Below are 24,149 nucleotides of genomic sequence, written 5' to 3'. Positions count from 1 at the left end.
TTTGAGAAAATATATTTGCTATTATATTACAGTTAGAAATATATAAATGTTTAAAATATTTGTAATTACCGCTTGCTCTCTTATATACTTTAAAGTTATTTAGATATAGTTTTGAGACAAAAAAAATGAGGGAATGGCGTATGCGACCCCTCACTGTAGTCTATGATGTAACACAGGGAATGGCTGCATAAATTTGTTGCATTCGCAACGTGGAGCGGGTGCCACCCCATACATACATGACATAATGCGCAGCTTAGTACTGCGTACCAGTCGTATGCTACAGTAGCAGCTGGTGCGACCTTATACGTACATGTTGTTACGCGGGACGCGCTGTCACAAACCCATCGCATACGAAATGCGCATCATTTAAATGTGGTGGATAGGATTTGCGTACTGATCGAGCTTGGTAGACTACCGGTACGAGACTGTAAATTTCTCAGCAAAAACAATATATATACATATTTTGTGAGGAAGATATAATAGATTAAATAATTTCTAAACTTTAAAAAAAGGATAATAGAGTTGCAAAATATTAAAAGACAATTAGAAAAAATATAGGTTTTAAAAATATTAAAATATGAAGTTAACATTTAAAAAAACTTTGAAATTCACTGAAAAAACATAGGTTTTACAGGTGTTATAGTTAGGAATTAGCATTTAAAAAACCTTAGAAATTCACTGAGAAAACCATAAGTTTAGGGGACGTTATAGTTAGTTGGACATTTGACTCATAAATCCAGAGAAATTTGCCAGTTATAGTCAGTTAAGCTAACTATACCTCACGCACCCGCATCAGTGATGTCACTGACCATGTCATGAGTGATGTAATATGTGACGTCATCAGCAGTGCATTGAGGGCACACAAGTTAAATTTAGTTCAACTAACTATAACTGCAGAATTTCTCTGGTTTTATATGAGTCAAATGTCCAACTCACTATAACCTCCCTTAAACCTATTTTTTTCAGTGAATATATATCTCCTTCAAAGCACTGCAGGTTCCTGCTTGCTCATGATCGCTGGTGGTGCAAGCAAGGGCGCTACTGCTAATGCCTTAAACATTTGCCACAATTCCCCCACCATCAAGAGAGACTGCACTTATAAACGTAAGTTATCTATATTTTCTAGAAAACAGCTTTCAACGCAGTATGCATTTCGGCTGCTTGATCAGCATTTGTCTCACTAAAGGACAAAATATTCAAAACAGTTTATGTACTCTCTCCATTTGATTACAATTAGATGAACATAAACAAATACTTCAACATTATTATTATCATTGTGTCACGACTTTAATGACACAGTGCCACAAGTAAAAATGTGTAGATAGATGTAATTAAACCAAATCACACTGATTAGTTAATTTACAATCAGCAAGTATGTCGCACAAAACCTGAAATGAGTGGAGTATACAGCTCCAAAATCACATATCATGAGAAAATAAAGTACGTAAACAAAACTAGCAATACTGGACAGTTTGTGCAGTTTTATAATTTCAGGCCAAAGAGTCATCATCCACTCTGGATGCACCAGAGTGAAATCAACATCCTGAACACATATTGCGTTTGATATTCAAATTCCCTTGTGTCACTTACTCTAAAAGAGTTAGCTAACAAACCTCTGAGCTTCAGTGACTGTGCAGCAATGCCAGATACTAAACAGGAAACCAAACCATGGTGCCCGCAAAACTCACCCTCTACCACTGTATGCCCAATGCTGTGACCAGTGATTAATTTGTTTAAAAAAAAAAAAGATTAAGAGCCATTGCTCTTATCAGGGTGCCACTGCAGTGTTCACCACACACAGCCTGTGCCAGTGCTGCCAATAGCCGTACCTGTGTATAAGTGTGACAATTCAGATTATTTGGCTTGGGCGGCAGGATTTAGTTGTTTTTGTTGTATATTGAATTATTAAATATCTGTTGTTCTGCTCATCTCTAAGAACGGTAACAGAGCCACAATGGCCGGTGTTAACAATTAAGTGTGGATGCCCAGCACTGAAACCACCTGCTCAAATTAAACACTGACTGCAACAGCAAAATGTTGACTTGACTCCTACGCAAGTTAACTGCCCTTCTCGCCTTTGTAGAAGGCAGATTTCCTAGTGCAATATGTGGGGATGATGAGCCACTTCCATCTGTTGTCCTTTGTTCAGCCCACCTCTTGGTCTCCTTCTTTGCTTCCCACTGAAGTTCATTCCAGCACTTTTTCCACATTACCACTTGCACATGTTACATGGCTTAAAGCATTAAGGATGGGTCTGGTGGCTTAGTCCTAATGCATCCACTGGATGGGCATGTGTTTGACCTTATAGTCACAGTTTCAGTTCCAGTCAGGTCCTCTCAGCCTTTCATCCTTCTGAGGTCGATAAAATGAGCACTATTGAGTTGGGTATCAATAAACATCTGTTATTCAGCACCAAGTTACCATTCGTAGTGAATGTGCGATTTACAAATACTTATATTATGGTATGTTATTAATCTCCTCAATACCTCCTTTTTATTTATTTTTATTTTTATACACCAGCAGAACTGTGTACTTGCCAACAGACAGCGGTGCAAGACTGTATGTGTCGTCAGACCTTACTATAGCCATTTTATAATAATAGTGGTTGTGATCTATGCCATTCAGAGCAAGACTCTTGGTGAGCTGAAACACGATGATAGCCAGCCACCATAATTTAACATAAATAAATGCACCTCAGCGCAAAGCGTGTGCACGTGTATATCGTGCATTTTGTATTGGGTCAAATCTTTTCCAAATTATGAAGGTGTATTAACAGTCAAACTGCAGCCTTCATTTAAAAGTGTTACATTTTTGTCAGTCAACTTAATATTTAGAAAGTATAGTATGTCATTTAATACCTAAAGATAGCCATAACCGATTAGTACTATACATTCCCTTACTGGTTAGAAGAAATTTGCCAAAGTTAAATACCACTTACAGTTGCACATGTTAGGTCAGAAAACTTTATTGCTTTATGGAAATTACGCATTTTTTTAAAAACTGGCCTGATTGATAAAGGTAAAGTGAGACAAAAGTCTAACTTTACGAATGTTGATATTCACAAAGGGCATATACGAGTAAATACCGTAAAGACTTTCGTCTCACTTTACCTTTGTGATTCGGGCCCACTGTTTGCAAAATACTTGTAGATGGGTATTTTATATCATAGTGAATTTCATATTTCATACCTTCCACGAAAAGTTATCTTCTGTAACATGGATCTCATATTCCAAACAGTGAGGGGGAACCTTTCCTTTAGGAGGGCTCCAGGCAATAAGTGCATCGTCCGAATCCACCCTGTCTTGTCGAGATGATGTCAGAATTACACGTTCAGGAGGAGAAGGTTTGACTAAAAAAATAAATGAAGGGAAAATCAATATGTATCATTGTGCCATCCCTTATCTTGCAAATCTTTTTTTCACAGTCATTAATTAGTGGCAGCCAATCCACCACAATGCAGCTGCCCTTGATAAATCCAGATGTCCTCTCCATTTAGGGAGGGCCTTCCTATGTAGTTTTTCAATACCCTGCCCCATCCCCCCATGCAGACAATGTTGTATCAAAAGTGCTTCAAACAAGTTAATTAAAGCACTTTGACTGGTAACAGTCTGTTGCTGCAGCAGAAAAATTGAGATATGTGGGTGATCACCCACGAGGTGGTCGAAAGATCTGGTGGCTGTGGCACTGCCTACTGGTGTCTAATTGAATGCGCTAGCTTAGGTAATCATTCACTGAACAGAAGCAATAAGGCACACCTAATTATAGGAACACATCATTTAATTTTGTTTGTTCTATCTCATGATCAAAGCAATCGAGAATAATGTGCGAACGCACCATAACACCTGACAGATGGTTCCAGGATTTTGTTTTTTCAATCAATCAATCAAACAGGACATATAAACTGTGGCTTATCACCCTTGAGGGTATGCAGGCACAGGGAACCTGCTGCTGAGGGAGGGGACACTGGAACAGCCAGGACTTCAGTCCCTTCCTGAAGTCCAACAGAGAGGATGAGGTTCAGAGGTGAAGGGGGAAGTCATTCAATTAGTTTGCAGTGAGGTAGAAGAAAGGCATCCTCCACTGTTGCTTTGGTAGATGCGGGGAGTGTGAGAGGACAGAGAGGGAGGCGAAGAGCGGGTGACTAGAGAGTCCATGGTTGTTTAGGGCCATGTAGGTGTGGATCAGGATCTTCAATCGACATCTATTCAGAATGGGAAGCCAGGGGAGCTTCATGAGGTGGAGCCTCATGTGGGTTCGCTTTGGGAGGTGCAGGATGAGTCTGGCAACTGAGTTCTGTATGGTTTGCAGTCTTTTTAGGAGGTGTGAGGTGATTCCTACGTAGATTGTGTTTCTGTAGCTATGTGCGTTACTATATAGTGTTTTGCTGATATTTTGTGAAGGTCTAAAGCAAAATAAAATTAACTGAACTGACTGTATTCACTGACATACAGGCTTAATTTAAGCCACAGGCTACACATACAAATCTCAATTGTGAGACACCGTGCCTCAAAGCAGGTAACATTCAGTATGCTGAACTGCTTTGACTATGAGTTGGTGCTACTTAAATATTTGTGCGCACTGACATCAAAAATATTTGAAGATGCTAACCTGGCTTGAGTAATGTGGGTATTCATTCTGGACATAGGAACACCCCAAAAGGATAGAGGATAGAGTTTGACAAGTCATCCCACAGCCTTGCCTGCAATTCTTAAATACTGTGATAGTGCCTTAATCCTGGAGTGAAATCCTTTGATTAGGCATATTGGTGAAGATAAAAGTGATGTGTGGCTGTTTGTGTGCTAGTTGGAGCATACTGAAGGTAGCACAGACAGTACGGGGCATATTACCAAGCAATAGCGATAATTATCGCTATTGCTTGGTTAGCGGGAAAAAAAAATCGCCAAGCACCGAGGATTTTTACCGCTGAGATACCTTGATATTATCAAGGTTTATCTCAAAAGCGGTAAAAATCCTGCGAAATGCATGAATATCGCTGAAAAATCAGCGATATTCATGCATTATCGTGACAATGCTCTTAGCCATGTTATCCACCTTCCATTGGATAACATGGCTAAGAACTGCTTTTAGCAGGCGTTAGCTTTTGGAGATATTCGCGCTTAGCGCGAATATTTCCAAAAGTTGTTAATAGGAGTTAGAGATGTTAGCGACTGTTTTCAGTCGCTAACATCTTGGCACGCCCACTTTGCATGTCATTAGCGATAATTATCGCTGACATGCAAAGTGGGCCCCTAAATGTCCGCTATCACCTACAACCTGTCGCTAACGGGTGTTAGCGACATTGGTAATAGGGCGATAAAATTATCCCCGCATTAGCGGGAAAAAGTCCCGCTAATGCGGCGATAATGCCCTTGGTAATATGCCCCTACCTTTTCTATTAAATGCATACAGAGTTTGAAAGTATTCACCTTAAGGCATTCTATCAGATAGGCTGACCTCTTCAAAGTATCCATAATTAACTGGATCCAAAATTTGCCTGCTGTACCCCAAGCTCCATCTTTTGCCTAATGCCATCAGATCTTCCTGTCAAGTTTATGTTGAGCGGACCAGCTGAAAGCCCATGCCATCCCTGAATCCCTAGTCTGGTATATTAAAGTAACAACATTCTACAGTAGGAACTGATGGAAGAACAGGGAAAAGAGTGAGAGGAACCGACAGAACCTGATTTAGCCCCTTTCACAATTCTTTTCAACCCAAGGTTGTAACAGGTTCATCTTGAATATGGAGAGGCAGCAAGTCACTGAGGCAGGTTTGGGGTAAGTGGCAAGACATAAATGAAGTACTATCTAGAGTAGAATGGTTTGGCACAAAGTAGAATCTAGCGTAACAGCTTAACAGTTGTAGTTGCTATGAGCTCCCGACAGACCAGGATACACACGGAGAACCCCAGGATGCCACCAAGATTTAAAGACCTTCAGCTGAGGCGGTAAGCCGTAGATAATATACTTAAAGGTATCGTGCATCAACAACAAGAGCAATAATGGAATGCAATAAAGTGATCAGTGAAAAAGAAAACAACAAACATGGAGGAATCGAAAAATAGGGCATGAGCTGATGCGAAGCAGAATGCTATCAAAACCAACAACATGTTGAACTAGCCTCATGCACTAACTCTATCCACTGTGCCCCTAAAGTAAACCAGTAACCCTGAAGGGAGCAAGCCACTATTACAGTCTATTTTCCAGTCTAGCATTTGAATCTGTTCAATCTCCACTGCCCCATTCGCCAAAGTGTCCAAACCCATCCAGCCCTACATATAATCTATTGTCTATTTCATGTCTGAATCCCAACACTTGCTTCAAAACTGTACTTTCCCTCAAAAGTCCGGCTGCCAACTGTTGCCCATGGTCTGCTGTGCATGGTGTTCTGTAAACAAAACAGCTGTTTACGGGTGCCAGGCTGTTGTTCAGAGCTCTAGGCAGCCATAGTTGAAGAATGGCTACTTTTATGAAGTTGTACCACTAACCACTTCTGATATGTTTCATATACAGCATCAATGTCTACCATTGCAAACTCAAATCCTTAAATAATTGAAACATGCACAGCATTTATATTACTTGGCCTGAAAAAGATGAGATGATGTGCCTTCAATTACAAAGAGCAGCCATATGCAGTTATCATTATGAGTCTTTGTTACAAGGCGATCCATGCAGTGTACCAAGCATTCCCGGCTCATGGAAAACTGTTGTCCCTTGTGTTTTCACTGCCTCATTGTTCAGAAGACATTCTGTGCACCTCTATAGAACTAACCAGATCTCAACATGTCAGTGGGAGTACTTGAGAGTCATCAGTGATAAACCTGGCATATTATGATGATTTATTTATTTATTTATTCGTTTTGTAGAGCGCGACAGCTACCCGCAAGGGTTTTCAGGCGCTAACGGCAAACAGCAACAAAGCACTAACAGCTCAGGGGATTATTGGTTAAAAAGCCAGGTTGACAGTTCTCAGCACGAATGTGGAGGGGAAGAGAGTTCCAAAGTCTGGGCCCCAAGCACGAGAATGAGCTGCCACCCATTCTGGATAGTCTGTGCTTGGGTACACAAAATAAGTTTTGTGAAGAAGATCGGAGTGAACAAGAGGGGGTATAGATTTTAACAAGAGACTGCAGATAGGACGGGACCACACCAGCCTTGATCTTATACATGAAGCTCAAAGCCTTGAACTTCACGCGACTCTCAATTCTGAGTCAATGAAGCTCACGAAGGTGTTCTGTAATGTGATCAGTTTTTCGGCAACCACAAAGTAGACGAGCGGCAGTGTTTTGGACCAGTTGAAGACGTCGTGTGACTGCCTTGGCAGACCCCAGGTAGAGTATGTTGCCATAGTCCAACCTGGAGGTCACCAGGGCGTTCACTACAGACCTCTGGGTGTCCAATGGCAGCATTCAGAGGATCTTTCTAAGCCAGCGCAGTATGGTAAAACAAGTGGCTGCCACTTTGTTGGCCTGACCTTTCGTAGTTAGGCCATTATCAAGGATCACACCCAGGTTTCGCACATGCTCTGAAGGAGATGGAAATGGACCCATCTCAGATTGCCAATTCCTAAGTCTCCAAAGATCAGGCTTATTCCCAAGGACCAGGACCTCGGTCTTTCCACCATTTAGCTTGAGTAAGTTGAGATTCATCCAGTTGGATATCTCACTCAGACCAACCTGCAGGGGGGAGGTCGAGCCCAGGTCAGATTGGGATAGGGAAGGGAAAACACAATTTGGGAGTCGTCAGCGTATGTATACAGAGTCAACCCAGAGCGTTGTGCGATGAGAGCCAAAGGGGTAACGTAAAGATTAAAAAGGAGGGGGCTGAGGATCGAGCCCCGGGGCACACCATAAGGAGAAAAATAGGTTTTGGATGTGGAGGAATGTGAAAATATTTGAAAAGTCCGGTCCGTTAGGAAAGATGGTAGCCAGTCCAAGGCTATGCCACCAATGCCTATGGCAGCAAGGGATCTAAGGAGTATATCGTGGGACGCAGTATCAAAAGCTGCACTGAGATCAAGCAGTATCAGTGCAACTGTGTCACCACGATCCAGCAGAACACGGAGGTTTTCCGTAACTCCAAGGAGAGTGGTCTCCGTGGAAAAACCTGGCCGAAAACCAGACTGAGAAAAGTGTAATAGGTTATTGACCGTCACAAAATGAGACAAGTGTTGGTGAATATGTCTCTCTAGGACTTTAGAAAAGGCTGGCAGCAACGAAATGGGGCGGAAGTTGGAGGGGACAATAGGATCGGCGGAGGTTTTTTTTAGCAGAGGGGTGACCATTGCGTGCTTCCAACTAGCAGGAACAACAGCCGTATTAAGTGACTGATTAAGCGTAGCGCAAATCATCGTGAGCTGTGGAGTATCCAATAGACGCAGCACTGGAACTGGAACGGGATAGATAGGAGAGCCCGATCTGACTTTACGCAAAATTTCAAGAAGAGTGGAGGGATGAAGATCAGGCCACGACAAAAGTGAGGCAGGGGAAGAGATAGGGAAATGAATAGACTCCTCAAGATTGAGGGACAAAATAACAGGTGTTGGTATCTCTATGGGCAGAAATATCTTGATAGATGTTATCAATTTTAGAGATGAAAAACTGAGCGAGTTCGTCACACTTGCTATTAGACAGAGGTGGAAGTTTAGCTGTGGTCTGGGAACCCGCAAGATTTTTGACCATGCTAAAAAGTACTTTAGACTTGTTTACCGCTTCAGATATCGTTTTAGTAACATAAGTCGCCCTAGTCAAGGCACAGGCTGTGTGATAGCGCTTCAACTCATTTTTATAGATAAGACCTGCTGCAGGAGAATAATCTCTTCTCCAAGTACGTTCCAGTTTTTTTACACCGAGATTTATCGACTTTTAGTGCATCATTATACCAGGGGGCAGGTGTTTTATGAATAATCACCTTTTTGTGCACGGAAGGAAGGCAAATGTCCATGGCTTCAAGAAGCCAGGAATTGACAGTGCTGGCAGCAGCTTCCATAGCCACTGAGTTAAGTAGGCTAGTAGGTAAATGAGAGGGTAGAGTTTTGTTGAAAGAGGCGATGTCCAACTTTCGCCAGTCTCTTTTGTTAGTACTCAGTGATACTCCGCATTTAGGCAGAGCTTGGGTGGCAGTAAGGGTAAATTTAATTAAATAGTGATCAGACCAAGGAACAGGTAGGGCCGGAAAACAACGTAGGTGAGTGATATTGGAAAAAATGGGGTCAAGGAAATGACCTCCACTGTGTGTGGGGCCCTGATTATGTAAAATAATGTTCATAGACGCAAGGTCAGCAATAAGATTGCTGCTTACGCTATTCTTGGGATCCTCCAAGTGGACAATAAAGTCCCCAACGACCAGGAAGTTGCTGGAAGTTGTAAGGACCGAAGCTATGTAGTCAGAAAGCAGTGCCGACCAGGCATTCACAGGGCCAGGGGGACGGTATACCAGGAGGCCAGTGAGAGTGAACTTGGGATGAAGAGCAAGTTTGAACCATGCAGCTTCACAGTTGCCCAAAGTCAAGTTGGCATTGAAAAGTGTTCTTAGAAATAATCGCAATGCCACCCCAGATTTTATTGGGTCGGTCACTTTTGGCAATGGAGTAGCTAGTGGGTAAGGCTTCCGCAATATCTGGGCCGGAACTTTCTTGGAGCCACGTTTCAGTAATAAACAGTACGTTGGGCAATTCATCCGTGAGAAGATCAAAGATCTTGCGTTTATGTTTATGTAAGAAGCGGCAGTTCAGGCTGAGAAGTGTAAAGAGGGGATTAACGGGAGTAGTATCCTGCTGTGCAAGATGACAGCACAGCTGCGGAACACCCAAGGAGAAGGTGCAGTGAGGGAACTGGTCCTGCATATCTAAATGGAACAGGCCTGTTCTGACATGGACCGCAGTGCGTATAGTTGTTCTGCTCCATACTTGAGCCTGGGTGACACGATTTGGCCAGGGATTATGGCCCTGAACCCGTCTGGGCGCGGACGGGCGCGGACAGGCACGCCTTTGGCGCTCCTTCAGCGCGCAGTCGACACACCCGCTGTGCCTGTCCGCTGCGCCGACGGGGCATGCTGGACATTTATGCAGGAAGAGGGCGGGAGGGTCAAAAGAACTAGACCGCAACCCTGCTCCTCTCAGCAAGATGGCGGCTCACCCCCTGAGCAATCCGCGACAGCGCCTAATCGGCTGCGCGGGAAGACACAGAGTGCAAGGGTGAGTGACAAAGTGGAAATAGTGCAATTGAGCTAAAAAAGCACAATTAAAATTATGTTAAAACAGGTTAAAATGCACAAAGTAGAGACTCGCTTTCTAGCTTTTCCGGCTTGACGCCTCAGGAAAGTGCAAAGTGCTAGGGCCAATCCAATCCAAAAATTACAATACAAAATATTCTGTCAACTCTTGGAGACACTTCATGCTGCTCTATATGTTCTATTGTGCATCTTCAAATAGCTCAGACCCATCTGTAATGGTATTACTTCAACCCTGCATTTCAGTGTCCCTAGCTAGTATAGAACCGGGACCCAAATTTAACCCACTATATTCACCTCAATTCTCTGCTAGCGTAACCAATACTATTGGAGAGTAGGGATTCACAAAAATGTTATGTATCAATGATGGAGACAATGAGGCACAAACATGAGATGAGTACTGCGAAATGTGAATCACAGGCACCAAAAGCTCCCCTTATTCTGTCAGAGAAGCCAGAGATCAAATAGCACCCTGAAGAACCTAAGGTGTCTACAACGCCCACCAGCAACTGACAGACAGGGGCTTTGAACCCTCAATTGTCCTGCAAACAAGATAAGCACCAGTAAAGTGTGCCTTCACTGCCCTTTAGTTCCAAAACTCAATTGTGCCCAGGACAAGAAATGGGTAAGGACTCTTTTTGTCTTTGTGCGCCCTTTGTTTTCATTCCCTTAAACTTAGACATACCTGAGACGATTAGAGACCACCTCCTTTCCAGGGCCCTGCAACATCCCCTAACCACCAGTCACAGCACACCCTGCCACACCCCCCCACCCCATATGGGTGCAGAAAAAGATCACGGTAATGAAAGTGAGAAGAGCAAATCAGAAGCACTGATGCCAAATCCCACCAGAACCATGTCATCATCGACAACTAGCCAGAGTGGGTGCAGCCTTTCAAGCCCCTAGAGATTGAAAAGAGACTAGAAAAAAACAAGCATTTGCAATGCAGTAGGTCTCACATTCACGCGAGTTTGAGCTATTGGCATTGTAAATGACAATGCCTTTTATTGATGTTTTGGGTTTTAAAACATGAATAAAAGGCCTTGTCATTTACAATACTAATAACTTAAACTCTCACAAATGTCTTCTCGACCGTTTGTTAGATTGTAAATATCAGAGGAAGAGACCCACCTGCGATGTCTTCAAAGTAGTGATAAATAGTGCAGTGAAGATGTGTAAGTGTTGTAAATTACAAAGACACAAAGTGCGAAGGTAAAGTTACATATGATCTGAGCTATAAACAATAACCAAGCACTCCAACACCTTTCGCTGGTGGTATTGGTGGTGGTGGTATTGGCGGTGGTGGTGGTATTGGTGGTGGTTTGGTGGTGATGGTACTGGTGGTGGTATTTGTGGTGGTGGTGGTATTCGTGGTATTGGTGGTGGTACTGGTGGTGGTGGTATTTGTGTTGGTGGTATTGGTGGCGGTAGTATTGATATTGGTGGTGTCATTGGTATTGGTGGTGGTGGTGGTAGTGGTACTGGTGGTAGTGGTACTGGTGGTGGTGGTATTGGTGGTGGAGGTGGTAACCAGCAACAAAATTGTTTGATCCACTGCAAGTTATTCATTAAACCTAGTTTTTGACCACTTCAAGGCTTACTCTTTCATTGATGGTGTACTAGAATTAGAAATAGTAGGCATGCAATAAGAATGTTTAGAGAACAACTGTGATAACAAGAATGTTATGATTCATTGTTCAGCTAGCTCCTTCTGAGCTGCATGCATTTGTTGTACCAAGCTTCTTGAACAAAGCTTTAATTCAATTTCCTGCATTAAGTGTAATTACTACAGTACCACAATAAAAGACAATGACAGAGCAGGGAACTTTGCATTGTCGTTCAGAAGAAAACTGTTGCACTCCAAGCTCTAAATGATAAATGAGCACAATTTGTCCTTAAAGTGCATTCAAAGAAATATTAAAAGCCTGCCTTTCTTCCAGTTTATTCCCTCTCTGTTTCTGTTGCTCTTGTACTCTTCTCTTTTCTTTTCTTTCTGTCTTCCTTTCTCTTTTCCTTTTCTTGTCTTTTCCTCTCCTTTTATATTATAATTTACCTATTATTCTTTCTTATTTTATCTTATATTGGAATATGGAATATGTTATTCTTTATCTCCTCATATTTGCTATATCTTATGTAAGTTTCATTATCACTTATATTTTCATCTGTTTATCATTATATCATTTTACTTTGTCAACACATTTGTATTTCTATCTGCAATTTTCAATAAAAAATTTCAACACAAAAAAAAAGCCTGCCTCCCCCCTACTCGCTCCCAAAAAGAAAATCCTGCACAGAGCACTGGTGATTCCTAGCTGCATCACAGTCCTAGTGAGTCAGGTCTGGTCATCCTGTCACTGACTGGATATCACACAGACAGAACCAGACTTATGACCTGAAATGTCAACATTAAACTGAGCCAAAAATAAAGACTTACCACGAAATCTAATCGAAAACTATTAGGCTCACCCAGTATCATTAAAAGATGCAGTATTGATTGGGATCACCAGAGGACATGTGTGCCCTCCACTAAGTCCATGTTATATTCATCAAGGCATTACATGATAGGGCGACAGTTACAAGCACATTTTAATTATTCTGAGTTTACCTGCTGACAAAACATTTAGCTCAAAAGACGACCAGTGCTTTACAATTCAGAAATTCAACGTTTAGAACAACCTACTAACACCTGATCCAGGGCAAATTTCCTGGCCTTCAGGAACTGCACAATATGCATATCATCTAACTTCTGTGGCACAAACTCTTTAAGAAATACAGAGTGTTCTACTATGGCATACAACTATTCAAAACTCCTCACATCCAGAAAAAGTATGTCATAAAAACATGACTGAAGCACATCATTTATCACCAGACATTAATTCTTACCATTATCGCTGTACTGGGCTCCAGTCCTAGATACTCTAAATAACAAAATCGCAAATGACATAGAGATAACTTTCCAATAAACTTTGATGAAACAGAACTGGTTTGACGCCTAGAGTGGTATCTGTGCAAGAAAAGGCTTTAAATTATGAAAATATACGCAACCAGTAGCCTACAATGCACATCTAGCAACATTGCACACACTGAAGCAGAACATGATTCCCGCACGTGACAAAAGTGGGCACTTCGAAAGAGTATCCCAAAAATAAAAATACTAGATAGTCACAGCTCTTTTTACTGTGCCCCATGACCCAAAACCCTCTTGCTCTCCCAGCCACTTTCTTTTCCATACCCCAGTAATTGCTGGCCGTGTCCTGACCATAACTTGTACTCATATCCCTGTTACGAAGTAAAGAAGTTCACATGTAGATGTCATACAAAACAACAGACCTGATTCAGGTGGGAGACTCCTGATTTGTAAAGCCAAAAGTGAATTTATTTTAGCTTTCTCATGCCTTAATTTGGCTCCCTTTCAATGCAAGAAAAAAAACGCAGACAGAACCAGACTTATGACCTGAAATGTCAACATTAAACTGAGCCAAAAATAAAGACTTACCACGAAATCTAATCGAAAACTATTAGGCTCACCCAGTATCATTAAAAGATGCAGTATTGATTGGGATCACCAGAGGACATGTGTGCCCTCCACTAAGTCCATGTTAAATTCATCAAGGCATTATTACATGATGGGGCGACAGTTACAAGCACATTTTAATTATTCTGAGTTTACCTGCTGACAAAACATTTAGCTCAAAAGACGACCAGTGCTTTACAATTCAGAAATTCAACCTTTAGAACAACCTACCAACATCTGATCCAGGGCAAATTTCCTGGCCTTCGTGGAAAAAAAACATTCCTCCGTTTATTTTTTCAAAATCTCCCGGTTTCATGTATGTAAATGTTGTAAATGTGACATGGATGAGATGTGGCTTAAGGTAGATTCATTTAGGTATCTGACATTAAATAGCTCCCCACCAGGAGCATGTTGATACACAATCAGCCTTCGCCCTACTGGGCTCTTCCTAATGGCAGAATCTACTGCACATCAGGGTTCTACATTATCACACAGACAGCAGACACTTAATACACAGCGTACAAGACAGGATATAGCAATGCTCTGTGTGTATTTATATCCCCAAAACAGTAAGCAAATGCTTTAGTACTAATAACAATCACACCGTCTATTTTTCCCTGTTCCCCAACCACAGGTAAACAGACCAGCGACTCTGTTCTATGAGTAATACTTTCAGTCAGTAGTACAGGCTTTGTAGGCCTCAGCAAGTTGCATGATTTGTTTTTGAGTCCATGAGAAACAATGTGAACTAAACTACAAGTCCCAGAATGCAACAGGTTATTGGTTTAACCCCTTCCATGCTGATGACGGCTCCCGAGATCAGAATGTGCCGCACAGCGCAGAATCGCAGCAGCATGCAAGGGGTTAAAAAGTCAAGACTGGTTGAGGATGTCACACATGAAACTGTGTAACCAAGCAACTATGTCATATGGCCTTTTTCTTACTTTTTACAGCAGCCAATTAGCCAACCCTTGACACATTAGCCCGTCCTGGCATTTTAGCCAACTTTGTGTTGCCTTTTGAGTTTTGAGACCCTTGTGTGCTTTAATGTTCAAAGTAATGACTGAAACATATCATCGAAAGTGATAATGACTAAAAGTTAGTGCAAGGTGGCAGTGTTGTTTTTTAAAAGCAATAACCTTTCAATTAGGCATGATGCCACCTGGCCACAACACTGAACACCATGAAAGCAATCCAGAGATTTGTTTTTAATACATATCATCAGAGGTTAAGTTCAACTGTTTCAACTGAAGCACACGAAGACTACAACTTCTAGGAAACAAAATGAGTTAAATTAAAGACAGGAGCTGGATAATAGGTATCAGACGTACTTACTGTGGAGGCACAGTTATGGTCCATAACTGTGCCTCCATTTTAGGCTCTGTTGCCATCTTCTTTTCCCTCAATTTAGGAAAGTCACTACCATTGCCCAGGCAGCACCCTCTCCCTCTATGCCCTTTTGCCATTTGCTACTTACCACAGGAAGTTGTTGCTCTTGTCCTGGTAGCCCCCCTGCATCGCCAGGAAGCTGCTGTCGCAGCTGCACATGGGGGCTTAGGAGCCGCCTCTTCCTACTTGGCCCATGAGCCCAAACCTGGTGTAGGGCGCAGATGAGGAGGCAGACGACGGGGGGCCACCAGACCCAGCGGGAGCTGAGGAAGAGGACATGTTGAGACTACGGCACCGTCCACTAGCCCTGTCTGTGTAAGCGGCGGAAGCGCAATAAAGATAATTTAAAAAAACAATGTCTGTTGAAGGCGGGGACAATAAAGAGTTAAAAATCCATCACTGCTGCAAACATCGGGAACAATAAAGATTGTTGTTATAAAGCTACGTTCTACGAACCCGCGTTAAGTGCATTAAAAAATTGCCACTGGATAATAATAAAGCATAGAACTTTACAAGGTGGATGCGTGCCCGGTAACGAAGGAGGACATGGCAAAGTGGTGCCTTGTGATGATGAATTTTGAGTCGAAGTGCTCCCTCTACCTTGAATATCAGGGGGGTTAGAGCATTTTGCAAGAGCAGGGTTTGGACAGATGGATGGGTATTGGGGAGCTCAATAGAGAGACGATTGTGAAGATGAAGGGTGCTGTTGGCTGGTTCTCTCTGAATGCAGAGTACATGGTGGTAATGTGTTTACATTTAGGAGGGCATGGAAGACAGGTGATTACTGCAACACTGAGCTGTTCCTCTACTCTTCTCGGTGACCCACTGTTGCTCCCCTTGACCACTGCCTCCATCAGGCCGGGGCGGGGTAGCTCTGTTATTGACTCGCGGTATATGGTGGAGCCTGGCTCCTGTCGCCAATTCTCCTCAAGGCACGGAGGACTCCCTTCAGCAGTGGGCAGCTCTTCCTCCTAACTTATGAAAGCATTAAACCCCATCTCTTCTGTTAACTCTCCCCTATATGGAGCCTTTTCTATTGTCTGTATCTGACATGTGCTTGTCCTTGTGTCATGATTGCCTCAGGAGAATGCTTGCACTCTAAAACTAAATACAGGTGATAGTAGTATACAGTTAGCCATGCATGTTTCTATTCACTTTTATTTTTGAAAATGGTCTACACGCTAAAATGTGCATGCAGCTTTGTCTGTAAAAAACAACAGATTTTAATTATTTTCCAAAACAATTCACAACTACCAAAAACACACTCAGTAATGAACAATGCCCAAAAGTAATTTGGTCTGCTTTATAATTCTATATCTATCAACCAGAAGCCTCAGAAATCAAAACTCTCCAGAAGCAACAAGATGTGTTCAAAACTCATTCACCTGAGTCACAGCTCCTGCCAGGAACATGTGCTACACAACATAAAAAATAACCCTTTCCACTCTCCCGTAAAAAACATGCTTTCTAGCTCTTAAGCTAGTAGGTGCCCCCCCCAAAACCTACTACCTGACCTATCAATATATTATGACAAACCATGATGTTCTCTACAAGTACAATGTAAGATCTACAGTTTTTTTATGCTGTACATCCTAATGTTACCTCTGGTTACATATAAACTGATCAAAGCTCCCACCAGCATTAGGTACAAGAGCAACTCATGTAATGTTATATGTATTTAAAAGACATACTATCACCTGCAAGGGTATTCAGATGCCAAGGGTATCCTGGTGCTGAAACCGTTAAATAAATCCTCACAGTGGCAAGTCAACAGCCATTAGAAAGAAAATGAATACAAGCCTCTGCCATCCATTCTACAATTTCCTGCTCAGTAAAGAAGCAGTTAAACACAGTACAGGTGGCGATGGCCCGGCAAAACACGTCTCTACCTTCACTCACTATATACAAGTCATGGAAAAACTAAGTTGATCACAGAATTTCATCAAGTCAGAACTAACAGTTAGAAAACCACCAGGAATGCACCACAAACTTTGAAAAGAACGCTTTCTTTTCTCGGGTCACCTAAATGTACTTGATAACCACCTTTGTGGTTTCTATCTAGTTTATCCAAACAGTTTTCTCAGCAAAACAGGCATAATCTGCTTTTTAAAGTTTGGGAACAGTACAACGGTCACATGTTTTACAAACACGTTTTAGGGTGTGTTTATTTACAACTCAATTAAACTTTGCACTTCAAAAGGCATATATATGGGCTAATTTCATCTCTCTTTAACCTGTCTCCTCTGCCTATGCCTTCATGCCCTATTTTGTGCACACATTCCTGTCAGCTTTACAAAACTGATTTTGCCAGCCATATTTTGGTGCCTATTTCAATGTAGCACATCAAACACCATTGTGCTTTCGTGCTGTCCTGCAAGCTAGACCACTTCTAATACATTAGCCCATTTAAGAGTTTTTTCACTGCAGGTTTTGAGCACTATTAACTGTTTTATTAACTGTTTGAAGGAAGTAACAGTTAATTCAGTTCAGTTTACTCTCCTGTCATATCCTGACAACCATTTCCTTCAACATTTTTTCATGTTTTTGATTTTGGATATGTTTAATGGGCAGAACTAGGGCATCCTCCTCCACATTACCAAAAGGGAAGCAATCTTTTATTAAAAATCCGAATGTCTTCACAGAACTTTCTTAACTTGAGGACTCTTTGTTATCTTTGTCGCAGTATTTGAAGCCTACATTGGATCCTTCCTCTATAACCTCAGGAAAATCTGTCAGAAAATGCTTGAAAAAGGATCTCCCTTCTCCGCCAAAATCAGTCTCACCGGTCTCTATGGAGCTCCTGTTGGAAGAAATTAGAGCTCTTCGACCTTTTATGGAAGAGACCAATGTTAAATTGCAAATCCTCACAGATAATTGGTCCCAACTAGACACGAGAGCCTCAGTAGTCGAGCAAAGTGTCTCATCTCTTAAGGACTCATGTCCTGGCGTCTCACAACTCTACTCCCAAGTCTCTGTGCTCCAACGACAGGTCGAGGACCTTGAAAATCGAAATTGGCGGAATAACCTTCCAATTTATGGCCTGGCGGAAGGACTTGAAGAATCAGATGCTTTCACCTTTTTTAAGTACATCCTTCCTAAGCTACTTCACATGCCAGATGGTACTGTACTTAATATTCAACGAGCACATAGATTGTGTCGCATTCCTTCCAACGCTTCATCTTCGCAATGACCAAGAGGAGTGATCTTATATTTTTAGGAGTACACAGACTTGTTAAAAAAGTCTTATCTGCGGCCAAAGCCATCCAAAAAATCACATGGTCTGGTTCTACTTTAATTTTTGCACAGGATTACACCAAAGCCACCGCTAAGAGGCGCAAAGCTTTTCTCAATATGAGATCTGATCTTCGATCATTAGGAGCTCGTTATGGACTTTTCCGTCCTTGTCTCTTTAAGGTTACCTACAATATTAGAACTACGTATGAAAACCCAATGAGACGACAGAGCTTCATAAACTCTTGCAAGCCAGTTAAAATGGACCCTTCCACTCCTTCATCGTCATTTAACACTTAATGTTATATTATTAATTAACGTTATGAAATTACTTCCAAAGTTCTGTACAAAGTCTGTATCCTACCGGTAAAACTATTTACATCAGAATGGATACTTGTTGGTTTAAACACAGAATTATTTTGCATTGTATTCAAATTAGTCTTCTAAGAGTATTTTCACTGTTTTTTCTGGTATACGAAAGGCCTTAATGTTTACCTTCCTAATTGTTATTCTCTGCTTCCACAGATCCTTCATTTGCATGGGGTTGTATTCCCCTGGTTTCCTGTGTGCCTACGCACGGATTTTCCGTCTGTCCATGTGGCCTCACCTCCCTCCCCTCCATATTTCCCCTTTGTAGGTATGTTTCTTGTTTTGTCTCTTGTTCTCTGTGTTGCAATTACCTTCTTCCCTCAATCTTCTCCACAATTTGCATTCACTTGCTTCCTTGGTGTCTTCAATATTTTTCTCTGTTGTTCTTTTTTCTATTTTCTCCTTATACTCATCATTGCATGTCCATCTTCTTCTTTTTTCTCTATTAAAATATTTACCTTTTTTGTAGTTGATATAATTTGTTCATTTCTTGGTCTCCAGCTTCTTCCTTGGTTACTGCTATACGATTCTTACATCCTTTTTTATTTTAAGACTGACTCTTTCCTTATTTTATTTTTGTCACAAATTCTTTTTTGTTCTATGATTGAATTGGGCTTTTGTAGGTCAGCATATTTTTATTAATATATGTCATTAAATGTGATTACTTGGAATGTTAAGGGCTTGAACTCTCCCATTAAAAGACAGGGTCTTGACTCACTTAGCCAAACTAAATGCCAATATTGCTTTTCTACAAGAAACTCACCTTACAGAGATCAAATCATCCAAGGTAAAAAAGGGCTGGGTTGGGGAGGTTTTCTTTTCCCCAGGAGACAGCAAACGTAATGGAATAATGATACTATGTTGTAAATCCCTTTCGCGTTCACTCTTATCTCAAGAGTCTGATGCTTGTGGTAGATGGTTGAATGTTAAAATATCTTTAAATGGTGTTCCAGTCTCTCTTTTAAATGTCTGTGCCCCCACATGTGGTGAACCCTCCTTCTGGCACACACTCGCCAAGCAAATTTCTCATTGCATAGAACATAACTTTATTCTGGCTGGAGATTGCAATCAGGTTTTCGTTCCTTTTATTGACAGGAATTCCACGACCACCTTTATACCCAATAAGCCTCACAAATCGTTTGTACATGCCGGTAATCAACATAAGCTCCTTGATACCTGGCGACTTTGCAATCCAACCACCAGAGAATTTACTTTTTATTCCCCATCTCATCATTCTCATCAAGGATTGACTATATTTTTGTTTCCCATAATATTTCGCAAACTCTCACCCATGCGGAAATTGTTCCTATTCTGTTTTCAGATCACGCTCCAGTTTCAGTTGGCCTTGACATCCTACCTAAAATTACACGTCCCAGAAGATGGCGTTTTAATAACGCCCTTCTATTAGACCCAAAATTCACTGCCTCCTTTACCATGTTTTTGATGAATTTTACATGATAAATCAAACTGAATCCATACCTATTTCTACTCTCTGGGATACATTCAAAGCTTCAGCAAGAGATTTCATCCTAACCTTTGTTGCAAAGAAACGAAAATATGCCCGTAAACAAACTATAGATCTCCTTCAAGACATTAAGAGACTGGAGCATTCTTTTTATACCTCACACTCAAAAGATTGTCTAACAGCCCTTATTAATGCCAAAAAAATCCACGGAGGATGCCTCACTATATTTGTTAAAATCTATGCTAAATTCTATGGTGGGAAGAATAAAGTTGGGAAAAGTTTGGCTAATTATTTGAAAGGTAAGCATAATAAATTGAACATTAAATCTATATAAGATGCACATATGAACCTAAAGTTTTAGGATGGTGACATTTTAAATGAAATTTCTCTCTTCTACAAAACATTAAATGCTTCTGAAACACAATTTACTGACTATTCCTTATCACATTTTTTCTCTAACATTCAAACACCTCAAAACAATCCTCCAGATTTATCATCATTAGAATCAGATTTAATACAGCAAGAGTTATTAACCGCCCTTCAATCTCTTAAAAATGATAAAGCACCAGGACCTGATGGTTTCACTGTCGAATTTTATTAATATTTTTCCAAACTTTTAATGCCTAAATTGCACTCTTTAATAAATACCTTCAGCATATTAGGAAGCTCCTCTGGTTCTTTCTCAGATGCTCATATCTGCATAATCCCTAAAGAAGGTAAAGACTCCAAACATTGTAAGAACTATAGGCCCATATCTCTGGTAAATATCAATTACAAAATCTTTTCTAAGGCATTAGCCTTATGACTGGATTCTTATTTACCAGACCTGTTAGGAACAGAACAATCTGGATTTGTTAAAGGTCATTACATAACGGATAATACACAACTCCTGTTTAACATCTTGTCAAAATCATCACATTCTAAAAAATCCCTAGCTGCAATAGTGTTGGATGCTGAGAAAGCGTTTGATAGAGTTGAGTGGAAATACCTTTTTTATACACTCAAATGGTTTGGATTTGGTCCCAATTTTATTTCCCTGATTTCACTTCTCTATTCTAATCCTAGAGCAGCTGTTTGTGCTAACGGATTGATATCTCCATTTTTTGATATAGGTAGAGGTGTGCATCAAGGATGCCCTCTTTCCCCTTTCCTCTTTAATTTGGCTTTGGAACCATTTCTCTCTAAATTACGTCAGAATCCAAATTTACATGTTTACCAAGCATCGCATTCCCATATTAAACTTGCAGCATATGCAGATTATATTTTGCTTTTCATCTCACAAGCGAATGATTCAATTCCAGGAAATCACATCCCTATCCTCATGTTTGCGGATGACACTTTAATCATCTCCAAGACACCCAGTGGCCTTCAGAGGGCCCTACACTGGTTTGAAGAATTTTGCTCTATTCTGGGTTTAGAACTCAACACAGCGAAGACCAAATTTCTGTCCTTTAACAAACATAGGTCATTTCGGGGCAAAGTGTATATGAACAAAGCTCCCTTGGAACTGGTTAACGCATTTACCTATTTGGGTGTAACCTTACAGAAGGACATGGGCTGGAAAAACCAACTTGATTTGGCTGTGTTAAAACATAAGCAACAGTCAGTGATACTCATATCCAAATTTAAATCCTCTCACACTAAACCAATTAATCCAGTGTTGGAGATATACAGCATGCAGGTATTAAGCTCAGCCCTATATGGTGCAGAGCTTTGAGAGTTTATAAATTTAAATCGACTAACTGTAGCCGAGAATTCCTTTTTACGTAAGGTTACAGGAGTACCGCAAAGCACACCTACGTGGCCACTCTTCCTAGATTTAGGAAGAAAAGCAGTAGACGACTTGGCAAAGCTTCGCCCTTTATTATTTTGGCGCAGATTGTGGTGTACTGAAGAGTTATCGCATTATGCCCAAGGTCTAAAGGACATAATGGATGCTGACTCCTTTCATAAGATAAACTGGCTGAAGTAGATAAGATTGCTTTTAATGAAACTGGGCATGAGTGAGATGTGGAATGACCCATCCAATGCTGATTTTCCCTCACAAAAGATCTTGAAGGAAAAATGTTGGGAATCGGTTATGTCATCGGCATATACCAAGGGATTCTCCAAGCACCTAAGGGGACGTTTTTTGGAACATAAGTTAAAGCCTGTCCTAGAAAAATATTGGGATGCTATCGAGAAACCACACGACCGAAAACAGTATTTCCAGTTAAGGCTAAGAACTCTACCAACAAGGCTTTTTTCCAGTAAATGGATTGGAGCAAATAACAGTACCTGCCCAAGGTTTTTAGACCAGCAGGAATCGATAAGTAATCTATTGTTTTTCTGCCCATTATATGTCGCACCTCACCGTATGTGGGTTAAATCCGTATGCAATCTACTGGGTTTTAGAAGGCATGATGATGCGTTGAGAGTCTAATGCACTGACCCAGCCTTGCCCATAGCTATTGCCATGGCCAAGTACCTGGGCTGGGCTTGGTCTATTTAATCAAAGGTGCTGAAATCGGCCAGCCGATAACAGATCTTTGTACCATTCTGCTGGAAAACATGTGGAGTATTGGGAAAATGAAATGATGAAGGGTGATCACTTATGAATTAAGGGGAATTCTAGTATTATTTTAAAATATCTAGTCGACAGCTACAAAGGTAATGTAATAATATTTTAATTATTTAAATATGTTTGGTTTATTGGAATTTTAAGCGTGATTATGTATTGATGTATAGATGTAATGATAATTGCTGTGCTTTTATGATTTAACTGTCAAATAAAGCTTATTAATATTTGAATCAATTCCTGCCTTCTTAACAGAAGTACAAGCTTACTCCAACATATCTGGTTATAAATTGAACAATGACAAATGCGAGATTCTACCTTTAACAAAGTACACTTTTAAACCTGATTTTAGTGCTTCTAATTTTACTTGGAGTTCTAATCATATCAGATATTTGGGTCTATGTGGTAATAAACCGCTACTCGATGAGGGTTCAAAAACGAGTTTTATTAGTAATGAATACAACAGGTGCTCCCAGCTTGGCGGCAGACTCTCTTATCAACATTCTATCTTGCGCTCCGCTCTCAGAGGCAGAGCGGACCGTACCAAGGAGGGAGAAGGTAGAGGGGTGTGGGACGGGGAGGAATGGCTAGGAAGGTTACAACACACCTTCCCCCCTAAAGGGAACAACAGGAAAGAGGGACAGAGCTCCCCAGAGAAAGGCAGGGGGGAGAGAAGAAAGAGAGAATGGGGAGAGAGAGAGTGAGAGAGAAAGGAGATGGGAAAATGGGGAAGAGAACACAGCATGAGATGGGGAAGGGTGGAGAAAACGAGCCCCCCGCTGGGTGACTAAATACAAGCAACTTTAGAAAGAAGGGTGAGACCTCCACCCCAGGCCCAAGAAATAAATCCCCAAGAGGTATATCTGAATGGGGGGCAACTGTAACGGAAACACTGTGACCCACAATCGACTCCAATGGAACCAGCAGGAGGCTAGAACGGAAACCTCCAGTTCCACATGGTCCTGCCCCAAAACTGGCTGTGGTCGCACAGGGGAAGAGTAGTTTGGAGTGGCAGAATCTTCCCGATTCTAGGACACCTCCTGTGCCACCCCACTTTACTCTTCGACAGTCTAAATGACGAACCTATGGCAACGAGTCCCACTCTTCTCCTACAGGACTTTCCAAACATCCTCACAGGAGATGAAGCTGGAGGTGTAATTCAAATTTGCTATTACGAGCAGTACTTGGGCCAGGATCCAGATCGGCTACGCCATCTGGTACACTATGTCTTTCTTACCACGTCATCAATGATGGCTGGTCTAGGACGTCTTTTGTACATTATCCCTTGGCCCTTACCCGACTCCCTGCCTTTATCGGATTTCTTGTCAAACTGCTCCTGTTGATCCGCATGGGCCTCTTCAGCCTTGAGTCCGTCCCCTTGTTTCTTCACACATCTAC

General features: G+C 41.4%; 1 protein-coding gene across 8 annotated transcripts in view; it reads right to left on the bottom strand.

The window, feature by feature from the left end:
* Nucleotides 1-24,149, bottom strand: part of IL13RA2 (interleukin 13 receptor subunit alpha 2) — an 870,985-nt gene that overhangs the window by 273,735 nt on the left and 573,101 nt on the right. For all 8 annotated transcript variants that reach the window (XM_086918735.1, XM_086918737.1, XM_086918739.1 and 5 more), the window contains one exon: nt 3,189-3,349. In XM_086918735.1, the coding sequence (XP_086774861.1) occupies nt 3,189-3,349 (161 nt within the window). The remainder of the gene's footprint in view (nt 1-3,188; nt 3,350-24,149) is intronic.

The sequence above is a fragment of the Lissotriton vulgaris genome, chromosome 4_1 (assembly GCF_964263255.1).
Source record: "Lissotriton vulgaris chromosome 4_1, aLisVul1.2, whole genome shotgun sequence".
Classification (NCBI taxonomy): Eukaryota; Metazoa; Chordata; class Amphibia; order Caudata; family Salamandridae; genus Lissotriton; species Lissotriton vulgaris.
This window is presented reverse-complemented; position numbering and strand designations above follow the sequence as displayed.